This window comes from Stegostoma tigrinum, chromosome 25, assembly GCF_030684315.1.
Source record: "Stegostoma tigrinum isolate sSteTig4 chromosome 25, sSteTig4.hap1, whole genome shotgun sequence".
Taxonomy (NCBI): domain Eukaryota; kingdom Metazoa; phylum Chordata; class Chondrichthyes; order Orectolobiformes; family Stegostomatidae; genus Stegostoma; species Stegostoma tigrinum.
The window spans coordinates 28,064,253-28,090,129 of NC_081378.1; the positions used below are offsets into that span (position 1 = coordinate 28,064,253).

Below are 25,877 nucleotides of genomic sequence, written 5' to 3' on the forward strand. Positions count from 1 at the left end.
TGCTGAGGTGGGTATGATCAAGAGCTTCAAGTTCCTAGGAATAAATGTCACCAATCTGTCCTCCATATTGATAGTAGTCAAGAAAGCACAACAACACCTCTACTTTCTCAGAAAGGATAAGGACATTTGGTAAGTCTACAATGACTCAATTTTTATGGATGCATCACAGAAAGCATCTTATCTACATGCATCACAACTTGTCTGCAACTGCTCTGCCCAAGACCGCAGGAAATTAGAAAGTTGTGAACACAGCCCAGTTCGTCATGAAAACCAGCTTTCTTTCCATTGACTCAATCTACACTTCCTGCTCCAGCAAACAGCCAGGATAATGAAAGATGCCTCTCATGCAGGTTATACTCTCTTCCATCAGGCAGAGGATACAAAAAAGTTGGAAAACATGTACCAACACATTCAAGAACATCATCTTCTCCACTGTTATCAGACTTATGAATGGACCTCTCATGTAGAATCCTAGGAGATCTACAGCACGGAAACAGACCCTTTGGTCCATTTCGTCCATGCCGTCCAGATATCCTGGATAAACCTAGTTCCATTTGCCAGTATTTGGCCCAGATCACTCTAAACCCTTCCTATTCATATACCCATCCAGATGCCTTTTTGTTGTGCCAGCCTCCACCACTTCCTCTGGCAGCTCATTCCACACATGCACCATCCTCTGCAAGAAAACTTTTCCGCTTAGGTACCGTTTAGGACTTTCCCCACTCACTCTAAACCTATGTCCTCTAGTTTTGGACTCCCCCCATCCCTAGGAAAAGACCTTGCATAATTAACCTGTCCATGCCCTTCATGATTTTATAGACCTCTAAGGTCACCCCTCAGCCTTCAATGCTCCAGAGAAAACAGCCCCAGCCTAGTCACCCTCTCCTTACAGCTTAAATCCTTCAAAACCTGCCAAGATGCTTATAAATTTTTTCTAAACCCTTGCAAGTTTCACAACATCCTTCACATAGCAGGGAGAGAGGAATTGCACATAGTATTTCAAAAATGGCCTAACCAATGTCCGGTACAGCCTCAATACGACTTCCCAACTCCTTTACTCGATGCAGTGGTCCAATAAAGGCAAGCATTCCAAGTGCTTTCTTCACTATCCTATCTACCTGCGATTCCACTTTCAAGGGACAATGAACCTGCACTCCAAAGTCTCTGAGATAATGGGAACTGCAGATGCTGGCGAATCCAAGACAACAAAATGTGAGGCTGGATGAACACAGCAGGGCGAGCAGCATCTCAGGAGCACAAAAGCTGACGTTTCGGGCCTAGACCCTTCAGAGAGGGGGATGGGGTGAGGGTTCTGGAATAAATAGGGAGAGAGGGGGAGGTGGACCGAAGATGGAGAGAAAAGAAGATAGGTAGAGAGAGTATAGGTGGGGAGGTAGGGAGGGGATAGGTCAGTCCAGGGAAGACGGACAGTTCCAGGAGGTGGGATGAGGTTGGTAGGTAGATGGGGGTGCGGCTTGGGGTGGGAGGAAGGGATGGGTGAGAGGAAGAACAGGTTAGGGAGGCGGAGGCAGGTTGGACTGGTTTTGGGATGCAGTGGGTGGAGTGGAGGAGCTGAGCTGGTTGTGTGGTGCAGTGGGGGGAGGGGACGAACTGGGCTGGTTTAGGGATGCAGTAGGGGAAGGGGAGATTTTGAAACTGGTGAAGTCCACATTGATACCATTAGGCTGCAGGGTTCCCAGGCAGAATACGAGTTGCTGTTCCTGCAACCTTCGGGTGGCATCATTGTGGCACTGCAGGAGGCCCATGATGGACATGTCATCTAAAGAATGGGAGGGGGAGTGGAAATGGTTTGCGACTGGGAGGTGCAGTAGTTTGTTGCGAACTGAGCGGAGGTGTTCTGCAAAGCGGTCTCCAAGCCTCCACTTGGGTTCCCCAATGTAGAGGTAGCCACACCGGGTACAGTGAATGCAGTATACCACATTGGCAGATGTGCAGGTGAACCTCTGCTTAATATGGAATGTCATCTTGGGGCCTGGGATAGGGGTGAGGGAGGAGGTGTGGGGGCAAGTGTAGCATTTCCTGCGGTTGCAGGGGAAGGTGCCGGGTGTGGTGGGGTTGGAGGGCAGTGTGGAGCGAACAAGGGAGTCACGGAGATAGTGGTCTCTCCGGAAAGCAGACAGGGGTGGGGATGGAAAAGTGTCTTGGGTGGTGGGGTCGGATTGTAGATGGCAGAATTGTCGGAGGATGATGCGTTGTATCCGGAGGTTGGTGGGGTGGTGTGTGAGAACGAGGGGGATCCTCTTTGGGCAGTTGTGGCGGGGGTGGGGTGTGAGAGACGTGTTGCGGGAAATACGGAAGACGCGGTCGAGGGCGTTCTCGATCATTGTGGGGGAAAGTTGCGGTCCTTGAAGAATTTGGACATCTGGGATGTGCGGGAGTGGAATGTCTTGTCGTGGGAGCAGATGCGGCGGAGGCGGAGGAATTGGGAATAGGTGATAGAACTTTTGCAGGAGGGTGGGTGGGAGGTGGTGTATTCTAGGTAGCTGTGGGAATCGATGGGCTTGAAATGGACATCAGTTACAAGCTGGTTGCCTGAGATGGAGACTGAGAGGTCCAGGAAGGTGACGGATGTGCTGGAGATGGCCCAGGTGAACTGAAGGTTGGGGCGGAAGGTGTTGGTGAAGTGGATGAACTGTTCGAGCTCCTCTGGGGAGCAAGAGGCGGCGCCGATACAGTCAATGTACCGGAGGAAGAGGTGGGGTTTGGGGCCTGTGTAGGTGCGGAAGAGGGACTGTTCCACGTAACCTACAAAGAGGCAGGCATAGCTGGGGCCCATGCGGGTGGCCATGGCCACCCCCTTAGTCTGTAGGAAGTGGGAGGTCACCCGAAGGTTGCAGGAACAGCAACTCATATTCCGCCTGGGAACCCTGCAGCCTAATGGTATCAATGTGGACTTCACCAGTTTCAAAATCTCCCCTTCCCCAACTGCATCCCTAAACCAGCCCAGTTCGTCCCCTCCCCCCACTGCACCACACAACCAGCCCAGCTCCTCCACTCCACCCACTGCATCCCAAAACCAGTCCAACCTGTCTCCGACTCCCTAACCTGTTCTTCCTCTCACCCATCCCTTCCTCCCACCCCAAGCCGCACCCCCATCTACCTAACCTCATCCCACCTCCTTGACATGTCCATCTTCCCTGGACTGACCTATTCCCTACCTCCCCACCTATACTCTCTCCACCTATCTTCTTTTCTCTCCATCTTTGGTCCGCCTCCTCCTCTCTCCCTATTTATTCCAGAACCCTCACCCCATCCCCCTCTCTGATGAAGGGTCTAGGCCCGAAACGTCAGCTTTTGTGCTCCTGAGATGCTGCTTGGCCTGCTGTGTTCATCCGGCCTCACATTTTGTTGTCTTGGATTCTCCAGCATCTGCAGTTCCAATTATCTCTTGCTCACTATATTAACATGTTTATAGTTACACCTGTAGCTGCACATTTCCATCACTGGATGGAGCTCTAAAAGATCTGATCCAGCAGCTTTTCCAGACTATTGCTGTATCGTAGTTTCTCTGCTGTTAAGCAGAACTTTAACTTTATTCTCCTGGCCTTCTGAAAGCACTTACCATCTTACAGATTAGTTGTCATCTAACTGGAACATTTAGATTTAAATAATCCAATGTGAGATTAAGTTTGATTAATTTATTCTTTCACATCAGTTAAATGTCTTGCTTCTGGTTGCGCCTCTCACCCTGATTCAGGATTCTCATCAGGAACTTCCACACTCCAGCATTCCACTGAAACCTAAGACAAGCTCATTTTTTTCCCCCCTTCAAGTTCATTGGCAAACATCATTTCAAAAAGCTATAATTTCAGCAACTTTTCTTTGCAATTCATACAGACTGGAACAGAATTCTGAATAGTGCAACTAGTAGACAAGATGTACCCAACTGCTCGTACAGAATGTGTCATTTGGTCTTGTCAGCTAGAAAGTAATTTTGTGTTCTCCATAATGTCCAGCCATAGTTACACAGGCAAACAGACTTCAAAGCTAAAAATGCTGCCATAACTGTATTGTACAATAAAAGGGAAATGTTGCAGCAGAGTGCACAAAGTGCAGCCATTGTTCCTATTTCATCTGTTCTTCTCAAATACAGTGAAATTATTTCAACAGAATTCTCATCATAGTGCATCATCCCAAAGGTGTGAATGCGGATTGAATGCATTTACTGACGTATCAAACCCTGCCTATTTGAAAATAATCACAGAATCTTTGCAATGAGGAAGCAGGCCATTCGACCCATTGCGTGGACACAACCCTCTGAAGAGCATCTCCAAAAAGCAAATAATAGATTTATATCAGACCTCAGTTAGTTAATTTCTGGGTAGACTCAATTCCCCACCTGATCTCTAACCAGCAGGCTCATGACTTAGTTTACAACAATGCAGGTCTGTATAACCACATCCCGTAGGGAGGTACAGTTACTCTGATTTCAAAATTTCCTCATCATATATTGCTCATCATTTTCTTGTAATAAAACATTGACTCCTTTGATTAAGACATGAGTAATGCCACAAGGTATCTGCTAACATTTCAAAATGTATGGTACCTTGAAGGATTTCTCACACTCACAACCATGAAGTTGGTTTCTTTTTGATCTGGTTGAAAGGATTTGGATTTTACAGGGTGATATCTGGATCTTGGTTCCAGTAGATATTCCTCATCACTCATTACATCCACCTCCACATAACAACCCATCATAAAATCATCAAAATAAAGCAAGAGAAGATCTTTACTACGACCGGGATTTCTGCAAAACAATGTTAAAATAAAAATACAATACTGTAAAAAGGGTAGAATTATTAGAATTTGTTTAAAACAAACAACACATTTTTCAAAAATAAATATTTTTTAAAAATCCAATGTGGCTTCTATCTAGTACCTTCCAGAATGATTTCAACTTTACCTCTAATAACAATTTATGCCTAGCATGGTAAAGTTGATAAGATAGAAATCCATTATATTTCAAATTTGAATAAAAATACTTGTATTCTTTAATCACTCTATATGTAAATGTTCCTGGAAATTGAATTATACTGCATGATAAAGGGAAACCTCAAGACTATGATAATTTGTATCATTTTGAATCAACTTCTTTAAAAAAAGTTAGCATGCTGAAATGACATCTACACTGAAAACAGAGAGGCAGCAAGTACATGAGTCTTGTTGTACAGCACTGTTGTCCACCAGGATTTTGAAACCTGGTCACCGTATTTGCCACACAACACAATATTGATAAAACAAACATGCAATTTTTGGGAAAACATTTGGTTAAGATTGATATGTTCATTGCCGGAACGTGAAGAACATCTTCCAAGGGATTTGCAATCCAAGTATTCCATAAAGTATACCTGCTATATACACACTCAAAAGGGTGATGACAATCTAGTAGTGGAAATGTTCTGTTTCTGAAAATCTGTTTCAATTTATTTTTTTTTAAAAAAACATTCTTCAATAAATTGTATCTAAAGAATCAACAAAATCTATATACTGACATCAGCGCTTGGATACCTTTCTTAGTCACCTGCCAAGCCAAACACATATGTATATTTCAAGCAAATAAATACTATTCAAAAAAAAATCCAGCGTCAGATGCTTAAATTGACCTTTGGCTCATGGCCAAATTACTGTAATCTCTCTTTTTATGCCAAACTCCTGTGCTTTTCAATTCCTTGTTGCAACAGGTCTACTAAGATGAAGGTTTCAATGTTACCTAAGTTTGTTGTTGCTGGATGTCCTCGGCTTGTCAAAATTACACATTTCAACCTGCATCTGCAGCTCATGCACTTTAACTATTTTGCAACAAGTGCCAGCTACTAGTAAAACAAAACAGTTCAAAACCATCCCATGTCACTAGACTCACCAAGAGAAGTCTGAGATCAAGTGGACACAAGCAACTAGATCTAGCAACTCAAGCCTGGGCATCGATGTGGCGCTGTGGATGATCAATAAGCAGAATTGTACTCCAGCACAACCTGCAACCTCATGACCTGACACATCCCCCACTCAACCATTACCATCAAGCCAGGGGATCAACACTGGTTCATTGGACACGGAGGGCATGCAGGAGCAGCTCAAAGATACCTGAAAATAAGGTGTTAACCAGGTGATGCTCCAAAACAGGACTACTTGCAAGCCAAACAGCATAAACAGCAAGTGATAGAAAGAACTAAGCAATCCCACAACCAGTGGATCAGATCTAAACTCTGCTGTTCTGCCACTTCAGTTATGAATGAATGGTGGATAATTAAGGAGGAGGCAGCTCCACTGAAGTCCCCATCCTCAAAGGAACAGACCAACACCTCACTACAAAATATTAAGGCTGAAGCATTTGTAATCTTCGGCCAGAGCTGCTAACTGGGTGATCCATCTCAGCCTCCTCTAGTGGTCCCCAGCATTCTAGATACCAGTTTTCTGCCAATTCAATTCACTCCACGTGATATCAAGAAACAGTTGGGTCCTGACAACATTCCAGCAATAGTACTGAAGACTTGTGCTCCAGAACTTGCTCCTCCCTTAGCCAAGCTCTTCCAGTAAAGTTACAACACTGGCATCTACCTGAAATGAAAGATTGCCCAGACATGTCCTGTACATAAAAAGCAGGACAATTCCAACCCAGCCAATTACTGCCCCATCAGTTTACTCTCAATTATTAGCAAAGTGATGGAAGGTGTCATCAACAGTGCTACCAAGCAGCACCTACTCAGCAGCAACATGCTCACTGACACCCAGTTTGAGTCCCACCAATGCAGGAGAAAGACTGGTGAACTATAACCAAACTAGAAAGTAAGAATAACTCCGTGTGGAGCTGGAGGAGCACAGCTGGCCAGGCAGCATCAGAGGAGCAAGAAAGTTGACATTTCGGGTTGGGACCCTTCTTCTGAAATGAGAAATAGCAGCATTTCATTTTCTGTGCCATCGTTTTTGATCATAAATATATTAATTTCTGAAGAAAGGTCCTGACCCAAAACTTCAACTTTCCTGCCCCTCTGATGCTGCCTGGCCCGCTGTGCTTCCCTAGCTCCACAATGTTATCTCTGACTCCAGCATTGACAGTTCTTATTATCTCCTAAAAAGTAAGAATTCCTTGATCTACTTTCAGAAGCTGTTCATACACTTAAAACCAACAAAAAAAAAAGCAGGTTTTCACTTTCTGTGCCATCATTTTTGATCATATATTCATTTTGATCAAAAATACAGTGAAATTCAAGTATTATGGAAGAATTAAAGTTTGAGCTAGCTATTTTTAAACAACAGTTTTATGCATCAACATTCTTCTTAATGATTAATTTTCAATAGTAAAACTCTTACTTTGCTTCACACCCGAGTTTTACGTAGGCTTTTCCCCCAGGTAATATTTGCAGCATCCTTTCGCCAATTTCTACATTTGTGCTGCTAAGCTCTTGTTTCATTTTTTCACATTTTACATGGGCATCAACAGTCTGCAGACAATTTAGCTGATTTAGGGAAGGTGCAGTGGCTGATGACATATTATTCAGGAATTTATCATCTCGAGCGCTTTGTGAATTGCATGAACCATCTTGCTGGGATGATATTCTTTCCTGAGGTGTGGATACATTCTTTTGATGAAGAGTCACACCAGGAAGCCTAGATGGTTGATTTGATATTTTGGGCAGGCAAGAACCAAGGACGATACAGAATGACTGGGATTGAGTCATTCTGTCATAAGATGCAAATTTACTGGGGCTCTGTTGTTCTTTGGCTCCATTTTCAGAGGCAGTAACTAACTGGGGTGACATCAGAAAGAACTGACTGCCTCTCTCCCATCCCGCCAGCTTACAGTTTAGAAGGCTTTGAGCATCCTTTCCTTTGTTCCTGAAATCAGAAAATGACAGAAGTAAAATAAATTAAAAGGAACATCAATTATGCAAATATAACATACATCACCTGTTCCATTACTTTGAGCGTTAGAAAATCACAAGCGTTTAATAAGGTGTCCAAATGCTTTCAGACTCAAGCGAGAACACTTCTCAAATCCTATCCAATATCATTCAATTCAGGTTGGCCAAGTACTTTCGGCATCATTTTGTATGAACTTCCCCAAACGCTACTGCTAAAATGTTTATTCCATAACATACTGCAAGAACGTAAAAACAGGCCACTTAGCCTGTTCTGCCAATAGAATTATGTTTGATGTGCAGTTATTTTGTTTACTCACCTTTGCAGATATCCCTCAATGTCTTTGATTAATAAAAGTCGTTCCACTTCAGATTTAAAATTAACAACTGATCCGGCACCAAAAGAAATGGCACATTTTTCTGACTGTACTCGTAAAAGTACCTAACAGTGATCGGTGGCTGTATTTCAAGTGTTAAATTTAATTGATTAACATGGTGCACAGGCAGTTGAGATCAGCGTTAACAAAAGCTCAATCGCCTCGAATACTATAGTTTATAAAGGGGGAGGGATGCAACAGAAAACGGAGGAACTTGTACCTGACCAAATTTTAATCAGAAATGACATAAATAGTATTGCTCAAGAGAATGTATTTACTGTACTGATTGTAATCTCACTTGATTTCTTAGCCCAGTAATTGAGCTGTCACAGAACACTGCAAGTTGATATTCATGGATACATAGTGACACTCCAGATTTTGGTAAACATTGGATTCTGGTATTTCCACTTGAATAGCCCAAAGGAACAGGCAATGTCTGAGAAAAGACTTGAATATCACAGCCACTTTTATCTTTACAAAGAAAGGTCAGTGGTTTTTTGACTTGAGACAGAATCTATTGTGGGTGACAAATACTGAAGTACCTATGGGGTTAGTACTTCAGTTCCGCTCATGAAGTACGAGCATGTGTTTTAGGAGGATGAGTAGGCCACTCTGCCATTCAATAAAATCATGACTTGTTCAATTACTCCACATTCCAGACTAACCCCCACTCAATTTCCACCCCCTTGCAAATCAAGAAACTACCAAATGCTACGTCGGAAATATTCAAAACTCTGCTTTGACTGCCTTTTGAACTACCTTCAGGCATCTGAAGACAGTCGAAGCTTTGCAAGAATATCAGGAATGTACAGTGAATCTGAAATGAAGGATTAAGAGGGCTAAGAGAGGACATGAGATGTTGCTGGCAAACATGGTTAAGGAAAATCCCAAAGCCTTTTATTCATATATAAAGAGCAAGAGGGTAACTAGAGAAAGGATTGGCCCACTTAAGGACAAAGAAGGAACATTATGCGCCGAGTCAGAGAAAATGGGTGACATTCTTAACGAGTACTTTGCATCGGTATTCACAAGGAGAGGGACATGACAGATGTTAAGGTTAAGGATAGATGTTTGCTTACTCTAGGTCAAGTTGACATAAGGAAGGAGGAAGTGTTGGGTATCCTAAAAGACAGTAAGCAGCATCCTTAGACACGGGTGAGGTCGCGGAGGACTGGAGACTTGCTAATGTCGTCCCCTTGTTTAAGAAGGGCAGCAAGGATAATCCAGGTAATTATCGACTGGTGAGCCTGACGTCACTGGTAGGGAAGCTACTGGAGAAGACACTGAGGTCTAGGATCTATTCCCATTTGGAAGAAAATGGGCTTATCAGTGATAGGCAACATGGTTTTGTGCAGGGAAGGTCATGTCTTACCAACTTAATAGAATTCTTTGAGGACGTGACAAAGTTGATTGATAAGGGAAAGGCTGTCGATGTCATATACATGGGCTTCAGTAAGGCGTTTGATAAGGTTCCCCACGGCAGGCTGAGGGAGAAAGTGAAGTCACATGGGGTCCAGGGTGTGCTAGCTAGATGAATAAAAAAACTGGCTAGGCCACAGGAGACAGAGTACTAGTATAAGGGAGTTTCTCCAATTGGAGACCTGTGACCAGTGGTGTTCCACAGGGATCTGTGCTGGGGCCACTGTTGTTTGTGATATATGTAAATGATTTGGAGGAAGGTGTAGGTGGTCTGATCAGCAAGTTTGCAGATGACACGAAGATTGGTGGAGTAGCTGATAGTGAAGGGGACTGTCAGAGATTTCAGCAGAATATAGATAGACTTGAGAGGTGGGCAGATAAATGGCAGATGGAGTTCAATCCGGGCAAATGCGAGGTGATGCATTTTGGGCGATCAAATTCAAGGGTGAACTAAACAGTAAATGGAAAAGTCTTCGGGAAAATTGACGAACAGAGAGATCTGGGTGTTCAGGTCCATTGTTCCCTGAAGGTGACAACGCAGGTCAATAGGGTGGTCAAGATGGCATATGGCATGCTTTCCTTCATTGGACAGGGTATTGAGTGCAAGAGTTGACAGGTCATGTTGCAGTTGTAAAGGACTTTGGTTCGGCCACCTTTGGAGTACTGTGTACAGTTCTGGTCACCACATTACCAAAAGGATGTGGATGCTTTGGAGAGGGTGCAGAGCAGGTTCACCAGGATGTTGCCTGGTATGGAGGGTGCTAGCTATGAAGAGAGGTTGAGTAGATTAGGATTATTTTCATTAGAAAGACGGAGATTGAGGGGGGACCTGATTGAGGCCTACAAAATCATGAGCGGTATAGACAGGGTGGACAGCAAGAAGCTTTTTCCCCCCAGAGTTGGGGACTCAATTACTAGGGGTCATGAGTTCAAAGTGAGAGGAGGAAAGTTTAGGGGAGATAAGCGTGGAAAGTTCTTTACACAGAGGGTGGTGGGTGCCTGGAACATGTTTGCGTCTTTTAAGATATATTTGGACAGGTACATGGATGGGCAGGGAGCAAATGGACACAGACCCTTAGAAAATAGATGACAGGTTAGACAGAGGATCTTGATCAGCGCAGGCTTGGAGGGCAGAAGGGCCTGTTCCTGTGCTGTAATTTTTTGTTCTTTGTTCTAACTGTCCGAGGCAAAGATGGTGGGCAGCTTGACCTCCTCCAGTCCTTGCGGTCTTAACAGCATTGCGGGTGAAACTAAAGGGTTCCAATCCTGTAAAGGCTTCAATGTTATCTTGTTAACTTTGAAACATTTGTATATTTTTTAAAAGAACTATTTTATTGAAAAGAATAAAACCAAAAGAACTGTGGATGCTGTAAATCAGGAACAAAAACAAAGTTGCTGGAAAAGCTCAGCAGGTCTGGCAGCATCTGTGAAGGACAAAACAGAGCTAACGTTTCAGGTCCAATGACGCTTCCTCAGAACTGATGGTGGCTGGGAAATCGTCAGTTTATGTGCAGAAAATAAGGAGGTGGGCAGGGTAGGGAGTAAATGATAGGATAGAGTCCAAAGAGAGAGAAAGACGGTTGAACAGACAAAGGAGTTGCTAACAATCAGGCTGGGAGGGTGAGTAGCTGTTAATGGGACTGTTAGTGATTAACAACAGGGTGTGTAGTGGCAAGCCATGTGGTTAACAAGGCCTGGTGTGTGGGGTGGGGGGGGGGGGGGCTGGGACATGGGAGAGTTTAGGCCCTAAAATTATTGAACTCAATATTGAGTCCGGAGGGCTGTAGAGTCCCCAATCATAAAATGAAGTGTTGTTCTTCCAGCTTGCGCTGGGCTTCACTGGAACACTACAGCAAGCCAGAGACAGAGATATTGGCCAGGGAGCAGGGTAGTTCATTGAAGTGGCAGACAATAGGCAGTTCAGGGTCTTTTTTGCGAGCAGAACGTAGATGTTCTGCAACGCAGTCACCAAGTCTATGTTTTGTTTCCCCAGTGTAGAGCGGACCACATTGTGAGCAGTGAATGTAGTAGACTAGATTCTTGGAAGTGCAGGTGAAGCGTTGCTTCACCTGGAAGGTATTTTCGGGCCCTTGGATACTGGGGAGGGACGAGGTAAATGCACAGGTTATTAAAAGGAATTAAAATGTGTTATTAAAAAGAATACTGCCAATGTATGGAAACTGTATCCTGAGTATATGAAAGCATAATTCAACAGTGTGCACACAAGCTGTAATATTGGGATTTGTCCGTGGATATCCTTAAGATATTCAATATTTTATTTCATATAAACTTACTCAATCCACACCATCAAGTCTTTTTTCTCTCCCTGTTTGATGGTACCAAAATCAATCTTTCTTGTAACTTCCAATCCTTCTTTGTTAAAGAGCTCCAAGTTAACAGGGTCAAGCTCTTTGCCTGTTATTGCAGGAACTGATAAGCTGAAAAACAGTCAGATTTGAAAATGCAACATTACTGGAAATTGCAAGTTTCCCATATTGGCTTTTGCATCAGTACCTTACATTGTGACTTTTATATTTGAACTGTAGCTTGATTTGAATAGGAGAAATTCTTAGTGAATTAATACAAGTATTAAAATAAATCTTCAGTTTTACTATCAGACATTACAAACATAATAAATTTATGTAACTATTCCAAATGCAATTCATACAATTTCAATTACTAATAAAGTATAGCTTTAATACTTGAGGAGAATATATCATGTTTATTTTTATTTGCCACACACATTTTTCCATTTCTCCAGGCAGAATGGGACACCTCAAGGAGCACATAGCTAATTTTATTAAGGGACATGCCAGGATTGAGATATGGAGAGGATGGTCTGGGGAAATTCAGAGCAGGGCATTCAGATGTGGAAATGCATAACGTGTGAGATAGTCTCTCTGATCCTAATTTTACATTCATTCGCTTAGTCACTCAAGTGATCAATAAATATTTCTTGCAGCGTTATGAAGATGTGAAGATGTTGCTTATGGGGCTTGAATTCTGAATAGTTCATTCAGGTCGAGAACCTTAAGAAAATGAAGATTATACGATACAAGTACAATTGACATTAAGATGAGTGAGATTATCCTTTATGGTCTTTAGTAGAATCGAGTCTTCTCTTCGAGAATGAGTGGGATGTTTGAAAATAATAAATATTATCTAAAGTAGTGTCAACAGTTCATTAGGCTTTACCAGTTTATTTTGTGGCACATTAAATGGTTATGCAATATTTGGTCTGGTCCACCGACATTTATACCTTGCCACCATTTGAGAGCCTTCACCACCACAGCTGCTGACCCCTATGACTTAAACACCAAATCCTATCAAGCTTTTATACTTAGCCTTCTGACAAGACTTCCAACACTTAGAAGTCAGTGATTTCTAGTCTTTGTGACGGATGGACACATGCACAAGCCCACCAGCAGGGTTAGTTTTCCAGAGTTAAGTTGCAGGCTTTACCACAACAAGATGGCTACATCAGAAAACACAAAAAAAATTATGCACTGACAAGGAGAGGATGACTGGGGTACAGTCAAGTATGAAGGTAATATTTGGTGGGGTTTGGAAAATACTGGAAAAAAGGAGAAAAGGAAATCACATAGTCCTGAGTACTAATGTTGCTCTGCCTTGTGCTGCAAGAACTTTTGAATAAATTTTCAAAGCTTGTCATGTCCAAATTAGTTTGACGAATAAGTTAGATACTGGAAACAGCAAATGTAATGCTTGGGAAGATCATACTATGGACAAAGCTTACAAGAGGATGCTCTAAGCAAGTCATTTCAATGGCACATCTATCCAGTTACATGCTTTAATAGTGGGTTCTAATGCAATCCTTGTCTAGTACAACTAGACACAATACACCCCAGATTATTCAAACATTGGAACAGATTTGGTCCAGGAACATTACGGAATGCCACCTGAATACTGATCCCAAACTACAGGATACTATAAGGCTACATCATAAAATACACAAAAAATTATGCACTAACAAAGAGAGGATCACTGGTGTACAGTAAAGTATGAAGGTAATATTTGGTTGGGGTCTGAGGAAGGGTCACCAGACCCGAAATGTTAACTCTGATTTCTCTAAATAGATGCTGCTAGACATAGTGAGCTTTTCCAGGATACCGCTGCCTACAAAACAAAAGCACTTTTTCCATCATTGACTTAATTTAGATTACATTTAAATTAAAACCAAAGTAAATAGCAAGCAGATTAATCTATGGCATCAATTGAACTGATGTTGAAAATGGCTTTAACGATACTGGATATTGCAGTACACCAAAACAATGCATATCCTCTTCCTGTTCGGGAATCGTGTGAGATAGTCTGCAGGTGAAACACATTGTTAACTTTTGCAGCAATAGAAAAGAAAAACAAATGACACACAATCATGCCTAACCAAAATAGAAAAAGCTAAGGAAGTCAAAATAATAGCTTCCTCATCCCCAAAAAACTGGAAGGGGGAGAATAGTTAGTATGACTTAAAATGCTGTTCACTTCATTGGTGTTTTTGTAGAATTCTGCAACATATTGCATTGCAGCTTTGTTCGACACAAATTTCTCAATCTGAGAGGCCGTATGAAAATGCTGTTTTTGCATGTTCTTAAATGTAATCTGTACTGAATTTAATTTATCATCCTGTTTCATCATACCTATTCCACAGACACTTTCCGCAAAAGCTGAGTTACACGTAAGCACGTACTGTCATTCAAGAGCTGGCCATACGACAGACAGGTTTAGGCTTGATAGATTATTTGACCACATTGTGAATTACAATCAAGATTTGTGTATAAAGCCATGTCAAAGTGTTAGAGGACAATGATGACGAGAAATCATTTGGAGCTGATTTGGTACAGACAAATGGTGAGAATTCTGAAATTATAAAAGCTTCTAATTGCTTACTTCAGTTTTTTTAATGTAAGGAATAAATGCCCAGTTTTGAAAAGCATGTTTACGCATTGTACTATCACACCAAAACATTCAGACAAATATCTGGCATAACATGAACTATAAATTAACATTATTGAATAGAAGTCTCTGGAAAAGAGTAAAATTCCATAAGGTGCAAAAATGATTGCTTTTCTCAAAATAAAGAAGCAAAATAGGGAAGCAATGATGAATGAAGTAACATTGAGGTACCAACCCAGTGACCACCATAACACAGGATTTCATGTCAAACAGAGGAAGTGGTATGAAAAAGGCAGAGATACACAATCTCACAACCAACAGATCAGATCAAAGCTCTGCAGGCAAACTGCATATTTTGTATCTTGTTTAGTAAAACAAAAGTCTGATCAATCAGGTTTATTTAATAGATACAAAATTATTCATTTCTTATAAGATAAAACATTCAATAAGGATGCCAAACTGGTTAAACAGAGTATAACTATGAATGTACAAGTATTTAATAATACAAATATTTTATCTCTGAATAACCTGAGGTACACACTAGGTAAAGGAAAATGGGGCATTCACTTTGGAAAAACACACACCTTTAGCCAATTAAGGTTAGTTTTTGAAGACAAAAAGTATAAGATGGCTGCCATTCTGGAGGTCTGGCACGTTTGGACAGGTCATTGACATCACTGATTGCTGGATGTACAGCAGTCTTTGGCTTCAATTCAAAGACTCAACAAATACCTGGAATTTTGTTTGAAAAAGTTAAGTAGCAAAGCAGAGCGTTCAGGAATTATATTCAATTTAATTATCTGTCTTATTTTTGATGTATTTGCTCAGGAAATATTGATACAAACACCCTCACAGGCTTCCCATGCCAACTCCCACATTGTTTTTTTTTTACTTGCCCTGTATCACTCTGGAAACACAAGGATTATTCTCAGGAACAGGTGAGTTCAGCAAGAAAGTTTCTTTCCTTTAGCTGGCTGGACACCAACTCCACCTGCACCTGAAGTGTTTTTAAACAGACATCTGCTCTCTTGCAGCCTTAAAACCGAGCCAGGTCACCTCCGATGAACAACTCTAGCAAATGGCTGAAACCATATGGTTTCCAAGAAATGCCTTGCTAAAAATGTTCTGAAATCCAAATTGACCTTATATTAAAAGCAAAACAATCCTGGTGCCATCAGAGCTTGAAATAAATTTATTTTCACCAATTCTCAAAAAAAAAATTAGACGTGCAGCCTATACAATAGTACAATTAAACAACTAACCCAAGATGGATCCGCCTCAATGCAGAGAATCCTGCACGTCAGTACAGTGACAAGAGTGAAATATTTGCAACCATCAGCCAGAAGTGATGAATGGATGATACATCACAGCACCTGTTCAGACCCCCAGTTTCACAGGTACCAGTCAACAACGAACCCAGTATAAAGGTGTAAACAATTGTCTTAGGATGATGGACAAAGAAAGCCACTGCCCTGATCAAGTTGTTCCATCACTGTTATATCAGTGGCATCAAGTCAACAATGTGGAGAATTGCGCAGTTATGTCCTACCCACCAAAAAAGGAGGACAAATCAAACTGGTTAATTACCACTCCATCAGTCTACTCACCAACGGAAAAATGAGGCAAAGAGTTGTCAACAGTGCTATTAAATATCAGACAAAGCAATAACCTGGTCACTGATGTTCAGTTTGAGTTCTGGCAGGGACACTTGACTCCTGACCTCATTACAGACTTGGTCAAAATGGAGCCAAAAAGCTGAACAGAAGGAGGGAAGAAGAGATAACAAGGTGTGGAGCCGGATGAACACAGAGGGCCAAGCAGCATCAGAGGAGCAGGAAAGCTGACGTTTAAGGCCTAGACCTTTTTTCAGAAAACTTCAGAAGGGAAGGAAGAATGCTTTTGCTATCAAAGCATCATTTGATGAATGAAGTCAATGGGAACCATGAAAAACACTCCACTGGCTGCAGCCATAACTAGCACAAATAAAGAGGGCTGTTTCAGGCTCTCAGAATATTGGTGCCAGAGATCCTCAGGATCATGTCCCAGGACCAACCATCTTCAGCTGTTTCAATGATGTTCCCTCTATCAGCAGGTCAGAAATAAGGATTTTTTGCTGATGATTGTACAAGACCCAGTACCATTCACAATTCATATTCTGAAGCAGCACGACATCGAGGGCCGAAGGGCCTGCACTGTGCTGTAATGTTCTATGTTCTATCACTTTTTACAAGGATTCACTCTTCCACCACTGACACAGTCTGTCGTTCAAGAGCGCATCTCACCACCACCTCCTCAAGGGAAATTTAGGACAGGCAACAAGTGTTAGCTTTACCAGTGACACCAATCCCCCTTGGAAAAAAGGAAGAAAAATCACGCATGTCTGATTGACAAACCATTAACAGGCCAACTGCCCAGTTGACAGAACAGTACACAAAGCATTCTGAATGGCAACTTGTTAAAATAAATGAACAAACATTTGGCAAAGTATTCAGGATATTTGTGAAGCAGGATTATATCATACCTTTCTTTGTCTGCTAGTCCAATGCATAAAGCTCTCCATTGGTATAAAGACTGATTACTTTCAATAATCACTGCATTGACTAAATCATCTTTTTTAGGCACATAAAGCTGTGACATTTGGAGAGAATCAAGAGTGAAGAATATAATGTCATCCACTACACCACCTCGATGAAGAATTCGAGTTATTGGTACCTTCAAACAAGAAATGCAACAACAATATTCATTCCGATCAGTTGTGTTGAGATGAAAAGTTACAAGAGGAATGTTCTATCAATACAAATATGGTTTCCAGTTTGTGCAGAATGGAATTTTATTCCCATTGAGCAGTAACACTGCTTGCAAACTCAGATCTAGCAGTAAACATTTTGGTTAGACTACACTGGGTACAATTCTAGTAGCCATAGTAAATAAAGTATACAGTAGCACTGGAGTATGAAAATTCAAATATTTACAGGCAAAGATACCAGAATCTTCAAGGTATGCCTAACGAGGCATGAACAAGCTGGATTTATATTCTGAAAGGTGAACTTAGAGGGAACTACAGAGATTCCAAGTATGAGAAAGAGCAAAATTAGTAGGCTGCAATAAAAGATTAATATCAGCACCTGTGGAGACAGAAACAGAATTAACATTTTGGATCTAATTTGACTTGTCTTCAGAATTCAGTGACTGGCAAAGTGAAGCCAATGGGATGTCTCCTAGTAAATTGTCACCGAAACGTCAAACAGGGAAAGGCTTCACAAGAGAAAACAAAAGGGGACAACCGTCTCTCCTCTCTTGGCAGGAAGCCACCTCTTTCAGACTTGGTTTCCCCTTCGTGTGTACACAAGGGTAGATATAAAGCTGAATTCAACTCTACCGCTGTGGGCTGTTGGGATTGAACACTCACGTATATCCTGCCCGCATTCTAGCATTAGCGAGCTGTGGAGGTCAGTCACCGTTCAAGAAATGACACTTGAGAGTGGAGTTAGTTTGGTAAAATAAAGAAACAGGCAAGAAAGGACTCTTCCTTCACCCAGAATGCTGGTATGCAATCACAGCCAAAAGGGAAGAGCTACAGAATGTCAGCTAATCTGTATAACTAAGAATCATGAAGCAGACTGTTCATCTACCAATGTCAACACTAACAGTAACCTCCACTACAATAAGTGCAGCATTCTACTAAGTTTTCTTTGGTAACATTTCTGAGACTGATTTCTGTATCTGCCTTTTATAGGCTTTTATCTTTTTGAATTCATCTCTTATTTCTACTATGTTTGTGCTGCCCTATTATAGGAAAGATGTGGATGCTTTGGAGAGGGTTCAGAGGAGGTTTACCAGGATGCTGCCTGGACTGGAGGGCTTATCTTATGAAGAGAGGTTGACTGAGCTCGGTCTCTTTTCATTGGAGAAAAGGAGGAGGAGAGGGGACCTAATTGAGGTATACAAGATAATGAGAGGCATAGATAGAGTTGATAGCCAGAGACTATTTCCCAGGGCAGAAATGGCTAGCACGAGGGGTCATAGTTTTAAGCTGGTTGGTGCAAAGTATAGAGGGGATGTCAGAGTCGGGTTCTTCTCACAGAGAGTTGAGAGAGCATGGAATGCGTTGCCAGCAGCAGTTGTGGAAGCAAGGTCATTGGGGTCATTTAAGAGACTGCTGGACATGCATATGGTCACAGAAATTTGAGGGTGCATATATGAGGATCAATGGTCGGCACAACATTGTGGGCTGAAGGGCCTGTTCTGTGCTGCACCGTTCTATGTTCTACTTGTATCTTCTTCCATGTAGTTATTCGCTAACCTCTCCGTTAGAGAAAAAGAATGCTTTATCTCCATTTCAAGTGGATACCCCCTGATTTTTAGACAGTGACAAACATCCTCTCCACATCCCCCCTTTCAATATTCCTTAGGATCCTATGTTATTTCAAAGAAGTCATTGCTAACTCTAAATTCCATTAGATACCAGTCTAGCCCATCCAACCTGCCCACTCCAATGATAATAACATTCTATTAGCATCCTTAGTTACTTGCTGTACCTGTATTCTAACTTACTGTAATTAATACAAAAGGATACCCAGATCCCTATACCTTGAACTTCTGTTTATTCTTAAAGGTGCCGGAGTATAGCAACTTAAACACATTTTGTTAAAAGAAAGTGACAATAAGCAACTATTCTATTTTGTTCTCTGCTAGAATACCGCACATCTTTGAAATAAGAGATCACTCACTTAAGATAGTGATTGGGACAAAATTCTTCCCTCAGAAGTTCATTGGCATTTAAAATTTGGTCCCCTCAGGAGGAAGGAGGTGAGATCATTGAATATATTTGTGGCTGAGTTAGCCAGTGCAGTAAATGTCACAACAGATCAACCACATAGTCTTAGTGATTGGCGCAGCAAGCTTGACATACCAATTTTGTTTTTTAAACATTTTATGTTAGAAAACACCACCAATTAGACACCTCACAGTCATCAAATCTTATCGCATTAAACGTTAATCTAGTTTGAAAATTCCATATAATCATTAGCTACACCTCACCCCACTCTTTACCCAAAACCTGGCAACTCATTTTTTCTTTTCAAGTATTTATCCAAATCCTTTTTGGAAGTTGTTCACTTCTCCCTTCTGTTCAGATCATGGCAACTTGGCTCATCAAAACAAATTGTCATCTCATTTCCCACCCCAAGATGGAGAGATGGCCCCACAGAAATTGCTCAGGGTCCCTGTTTATACCATACTACAGTAATTAGAGTCAGAATTGTACAGCACGGAAACAGACCATTCAGTCCAACTCATCCATGCAGGCTAGACATCTTTGATAAATCTAGTCACATTTAGCAGCATTTGATCCATATCCCGCTAAACCCTTCCTGTTCAAATATCCATCCAGATGCCTTTTAAATGTATTAATTACACCAGCCTCCTCTGGCAGCTCATGCCATTCATGCATAACCTTCTGCATTCAAAGGTTGCCCTTAGGTCCTTTTTAAATCTTTCTCCAGTCGCGTTAAACCTTTGCCCTCTAGTTTTGGGCTTCCCTACCCTGGGAAAAATATCCTGACCATTCACCCTATCCACGCCCCTCATGATTTTATAAACCTCGATCAGGTCACCCCTCAGCCTCTGATGCTCCAGAGAAAATAGCCCCAGCCTATTCGCCCTTTGCCAGAAGCTCAAACCCTCCAACTCTGGCAATTTCTTTGTAAATCTTTTCTTAACTTTTCAAGTTTAAGAACATCTTTCCTACAGCAGGGAGAGAGAAGAATTGAATGCAGTATTCCAAAAATGGCCTAACCAATGTTCTGCACAGTCACAACATGACCTCCCAACTCTAAACTCAAAGCACTGAGCAATAACAGTAAATGTACCGAATGTCGTCTTCACTACCATCTACCTGCAATTTCACTTTGACGGAACTACGAACCTGAATGCCAAGGTCCCTATGTTTGGCATAGGACCTCACCATTAAGTATATAAGTCCTGCCCTGATTCGCCCCAACGTGTTGCACCTCACATTTATCTAGATTAAACTCTATCCGCCACTTCTCGGCCTATCGGCCCATCTGATCAAGGTCCCATTGTACTCTGAGGTAACTTTTTTTGCTGTCCACTAAACCACCAATTTTGAAGTCATCTGCAAATTTACTAACCATACCTTCTGCATTCACCCCGAACCATTCACAGAAATGACAAAAATTGGATGTTAGGCAAATCACATACAAATTTTGACAGTGATTTCCTTTTGTGCCAGGATAGAGAAATTTCTACAAGTGAAAACTCTGTCTCTCTTCTCTTAAAACCTTTTAATAATTGAGAATGTCTATAAACTCATCCCTCAGAACATAAAATTAACAGGCTCATTCTTCGATAGGTATGACTGTGCAATTACTGGTATCATCCTGGTTTTTTAATGCATCCTCTCCAGTAGCTCTATATTCCTCCATTTAAAAAAAGACAGGCCTGGTTAACTAAATTATGGCACTTGTTAAAAGGAGAGAAGGGTTAAAAGAGACATAGTTTAAAAAAGGTAGTAAGGTAAGTTTGAGATTTAAAAACAAATGTAAACTGAAGTAGCTGGAGTGTGTCTCAATCATGCAAAAATGGTCTTGCTATAAACTCAATAGGTATTTACAGCTGCAAAAATATTTTATGAAATATTCCAAAAGAACAAACAGCAACTCAAGGGTTTGAAATGTAAACGACCCTTTACTCTACATTATTGGTTCAATTTGTGTTTTCAGATTACAAATTGTTTCAGCCGCTTTTGTTTTTAAGAGTCTTTGCATCTTCAATTCGTACTTACTTTATCAACTCGTTTATATCTAAGTGGTTTCAGGCTGTAAGCTTGGCTTTTCCAAGTTGTTGGTTCAATGGCGTATTGGGCCTGTACCCAGTCACCTTTATAAGGCTGAAAACCTGGAAGGCAAATCCGCAGCACTTTTTACACATGCAGCTAAACTTTCAGAGTCCAAATAGATGTGAACAAGATTCAAAGTGCCCCAAATAGAAGTATTCCAGCAAACCTTCATAATTTACTTACAGATGATTTTCATTTGTGGACTGGATGTTTTTAAACTGCAAATTATTTACTGAGCACTTTTACCATAATCAAAAAGGGACTTCAGTCAACCTGGACAGTCAGCGCCTACAAGTGACATATGAATCATAGAATCCCAATAGTGTGAAAACAGGTCATTCTAATTGACAAATCCACGAATGACAATTCAAAGATCATCCCGCCCAGACTCAACCCACTACCCTATCCCGTAACCCTCATTTCCCATGGATAATCCACCTAATTCGCATATCCCTGGACACTATGGGCAATTTAGCATGGCCAATCTACCTGACTGCACATCTTTGGACTGTGGGAGGAAATTGGAACACTTAGAAGAAATCCACGCAGACACAAGGGCAACGTGCAAATTCCACACAGTTGCCTGAAGGTGGAATTGAAACCAGGCCCCTGGCACTGAGGCACCAGGGCTAGCCACTCAGCTCACCGTGCTGCCCAAGATTGTGTAGTTAACTAGCTGTGCCACCCCAGTTCTCCAGTGTCACATTTGTAAACCTCAAATTAGAAGTCTATCACAAGTCTATGTGCAGCACAGAAATACATGACCATCACACAGCATAAAAAGAATGAAACTGGAAGCTAGACTGGCGTTTGTGGCTGGCACATGGAGATAGTTTTAATTTTTTTGTGCGTTTGCGGCTCCGAATGAGACAGCAAGAAGTTTAATTATGTTCTGTTTACTTTTGTTTTGTTCATCATTCATTTGTGACAAAAATGGACACATGAACTCCAAAACTAAAAATAAGATAAAGAATAGCCAGTTTTGATTATTCTGTATGATGTTAATTCTAAATTAATGACAAATTCTTGCAGTTGATTTTACTTTTGTCTTCACAACCTCAGCTGCAGCTCCAAAGAACGTTTTTTCTATGACTCTAGTGGTGAAAGCAAACAAAACATATATGGAAGTAAATAAAACAAAAGCAGGGCATGAAAGCCATTCAGACAAGCAATTCATAAGCTCATAAGATACACAAGCAGAATTAGGCCACTCCACCCATTGAGTCTGCTTTGTTATTCAATCAAGGCTGATATGTTTCTCAACTCCATTCTCCTGCCTTCTCCCTGTAACCTCTGAGCAACAATCTTAAAGACACTCAACAACTTGGCAACCACAGCTCTCTGCAGCAATGAGTTCTACCAATTCAATAACATCTGCCTGAAGAAATTCCTCATCTCAGATCTAAAGAGTCATCCCTTCACTGTCAGGCTGCGCCCTCAGGCCCTAATCTCTCCTACCAGTGGAGACATCAACTCCATACCCACACTCTCCAGGCCTTTCAGTTTTCTGAGAGTTTCAATTAGATTTTCCATTCAGCCTTCTAAGCTCCATCACGTACAGACTCAGAGTCCTCAACAGCTCCTCATATGACAAGCTCTTCATCCCCTGGATCACTTCCAAGACCAGAACATCCATCCTTAGTTTCAAGATCGAAAACTGCTCACAATATTCCAAATGCAGTCTGACCAGGGACTTATACAGCCTCAGCTGTACATCCCTGCTCTCGTATTCTAGGCCTCTCAACATGAAAGGTAACCAAATGCAATGTTAGCAAACTGCCAATCAAACCTGCACATTAACCTTAAGAGAATTCTGAAATAGGACACCTTAGTCCCTCTGCGCTTCAGACTTCTGAAGCCTTTCCCATTTAGAAAATAATCTGTGCCTCTATTCTGCTTACCAAAGTGCATAATTTCTCACTTTCCTGTATTCTATTCCTTCTGCTACTTCTTCCCCTGCTCCCCAGCTCTCCTATCCTGTCCAAATCCTTCTGCAGCTTTGTCAATACTACCTGTCTCTCCACCTACCTTAGTGTCATCTGCAAACAGAGCAACAATGCAGTCAGTTTCTTTGTCCAGATCATTAATGTATAACTTGAATATTTGTGGTTCAACACTGATCCCTGTAAACTTCATTAGTCACTGGCTGCCATCCTGAAAAAGACTCCTTTATCCCCTCTGTCTTCTGCCAGTCATCTAATCCTCTATTTATGCCTGTACCTAAACCCTAACACCATGGGCTCATCTTATTTAGCAACCTCCTGTGCGAGCCATGTCAAAGGCCTTTTCGAAATCCAAATAGATCGTGTCCATTGGCTCTCCTTCATCCAACTTGCTCATTGCTGCCTCAAAGAATTCTAGCAGATTTGTCAGGCATGACCTCCTTTTGATGAAGCCATGGTTCTATTTTACTATACGTTTCCATGTACTCCGCAATCTTATCCTCAATGGGCTGTAAAATCTTACCAACGAGCGAGGTCAGCCAAGCCAGCCTGCAAGTTTCCACCTTCTGTCTCTCTCCTTTCTTTGAATGAGGCTGTTACGTCATCCATTTTCCAGTCCCCTTGAACTCTCCCTGGCTCGTGATTCCTGAAGATCACCACCAATGCCTCCACAATCTCTTCAGCTATCTCCTTCAGAAGTCTAGTGTGTAATCCATTTAGTCAGAGTCATTTATCCACCTTCAGACCCTTCAGCTTCCCCAGCACCCTCTCCTTAGTGGGGACCACTACAGTCACCTGTTTCCTGACTCTTGAATTTCTGTTTTGCTATTTGTATCTTCCACCGTAAAGACTGATGTTAAGTACCTCTTCAGTACCTCTACCATCTCTACTTCTCCAGCCTCATTCTCTAGCATACCAATGTTTATCCTCTGCTCTTACTTTTTATACATCTAAAAAGACTCTGGCAATATTCTTTTATATTACTCACTAGTATACTCTCATTTCATGTTCTTGCCTTTAAGAACCAGCAGAGGACAACTAAAAAAAATGAAGGAATCTCACTAATCATCACCACATCGTAAGCTTTCTGTTTTGTTTTTACCCTATCTCCAACTTCCCTTGAGAACACGATTGCTTCGTTCTCCCCTTTATTTGGTTCTTCTTCCTTGGGACGAACTTCTGCTGTGCCTCCAGAATTATCCCCAGAAACTCCTACCATTGTTATTTCACCATCTTTTCTGCTTGGCTCGCCTTTCAATCAACACTGGCCAGCTCCTCTCTCATGTCCTTGTCATTAGCTTTAATCATTGTAATATTGTTACATTTGATTCAAACTGCAGGGCGAATTCTATCATATTGTGGTCGCTGTCTCCTTGGGGTTTCTTCACCTTAAGTTCCCTAATCAAGTCTACCTCATCACACGTCACCAAATCCAGAATTGCCTGTCCTCTAGTAGGCTCTAACACAAGCGGCTACAGAAAGTATTTTGTATAATTTGTGCAGTCTGCTGCCAACCTATTTTCCTGTCTACTTGTGTACTGAAGTCCCCTATGATTATCGTAGAAGTGCCTTTGTTACATGCTCTAATCTCCACGTATTTTCTGCCCCACTTCATGAATACTGAAAGGGAATCTGTACAGAACTCTGATCAGGATCTTTTTCCCTTTGCAGTTCCTCAACTTTACCCACACAGATTCTACACCTTCTGGCCTTATATTTGATCTTGCAGTGGATTTAATTTAATTTCTTACTAACAAGAAGTTATGGTATACCCAAACTTCCTCATACCTTTGCTAACCTAACAATATTAAATTAGTCTTCTATTCCCTTCTCTCTCATATACTTACCTTATACTATTTTTTCCTTTCAAATGTTCCCTATTCTTGCGTGTTCTACATTCTTGCAACTCCTTGAGTGAAGCAGTTTTTTTTAAGAATTCCTGATTGGATTACTTGGTGGTTCAACAATTAGCACTGCTGTCTCAGTACCAGGGATCTGGGTTTGCTTCCACCCTAGAGCGACTGTCTGTGTGGAGTTGCTGACATTCCCCATAGTGTTCAGGGATGTGCAGGCGAGATGGACTGGCCATGGGAAATGCGGGATTCTCGGAATAGGGCACTGGTGGGATGGGGTGAGTCTGCATGGGCAACTTGAGAGGGTCGGTCTGGATTTGATGAGCCAAAAGGGGGTTGAAAGAAATTTTCTTCGGATGGCCTCTCATTGAAGCTGAAATTAGGTCATTTGGAATAGAACTGCTTTGGATTTAAAAATCTATGAACTCGTATGGTATTATTATGAATGGGTGGGGGAACACACACACTTAAAATCCAAACAAACAGTCTCCTCAGAAATATGAAGCGAAAACAAGCACCAGAAAGTGCCGCTTGCCTGAGGAGATAACCTTCTGTGTAGCATGAACATCAACAGTGGCTGTTTGAACTGAGCAACTAGTTTCTGTGCTGTAATTTGAATGCAAGTATGATTTAGC

The 25,877-nt window shown here is 41.6% G+C and overlaps 1 protein-coding gene across 1 annotated transcript in view; it reads right to left on the bottom strand.

Annotated features, from left to right (window-relative positions):
- The window catches only part of mov10l1 (Mov10 like RISC complex RNA helicase 1), a 71,846-nt gene that overhangs the window by 40,643 nt on the left and 5,326 nt on the right, over positions 1-25,877 (bottom strand). Inside the window, exons 4-8 of the mRNA XM_059654770.1 lie at positions 21,393-21,505; positions 17,109-17,299; positions 11,968-12,111; positions 7,330-7,854; positions 4,568-4,768 (exon numbers count right to left, since the gene is read on the bottom strand). Of these exons, the coding sequence (XP_059510753.1) occupies positions 4,568-4,768; positions 7,330-7,854; positions 11,968-12,111; positions 17,109-17,299; positions 21,393-21,505 (1,174 nt within the window). The remainder of the gene's footprint in view (positions 1-4,567; positions 4,769-7,329; positions 7,855-11,967; positions 12,112-17,108; positions 17,300-21,392; positions 21,506-25,877) is intronic.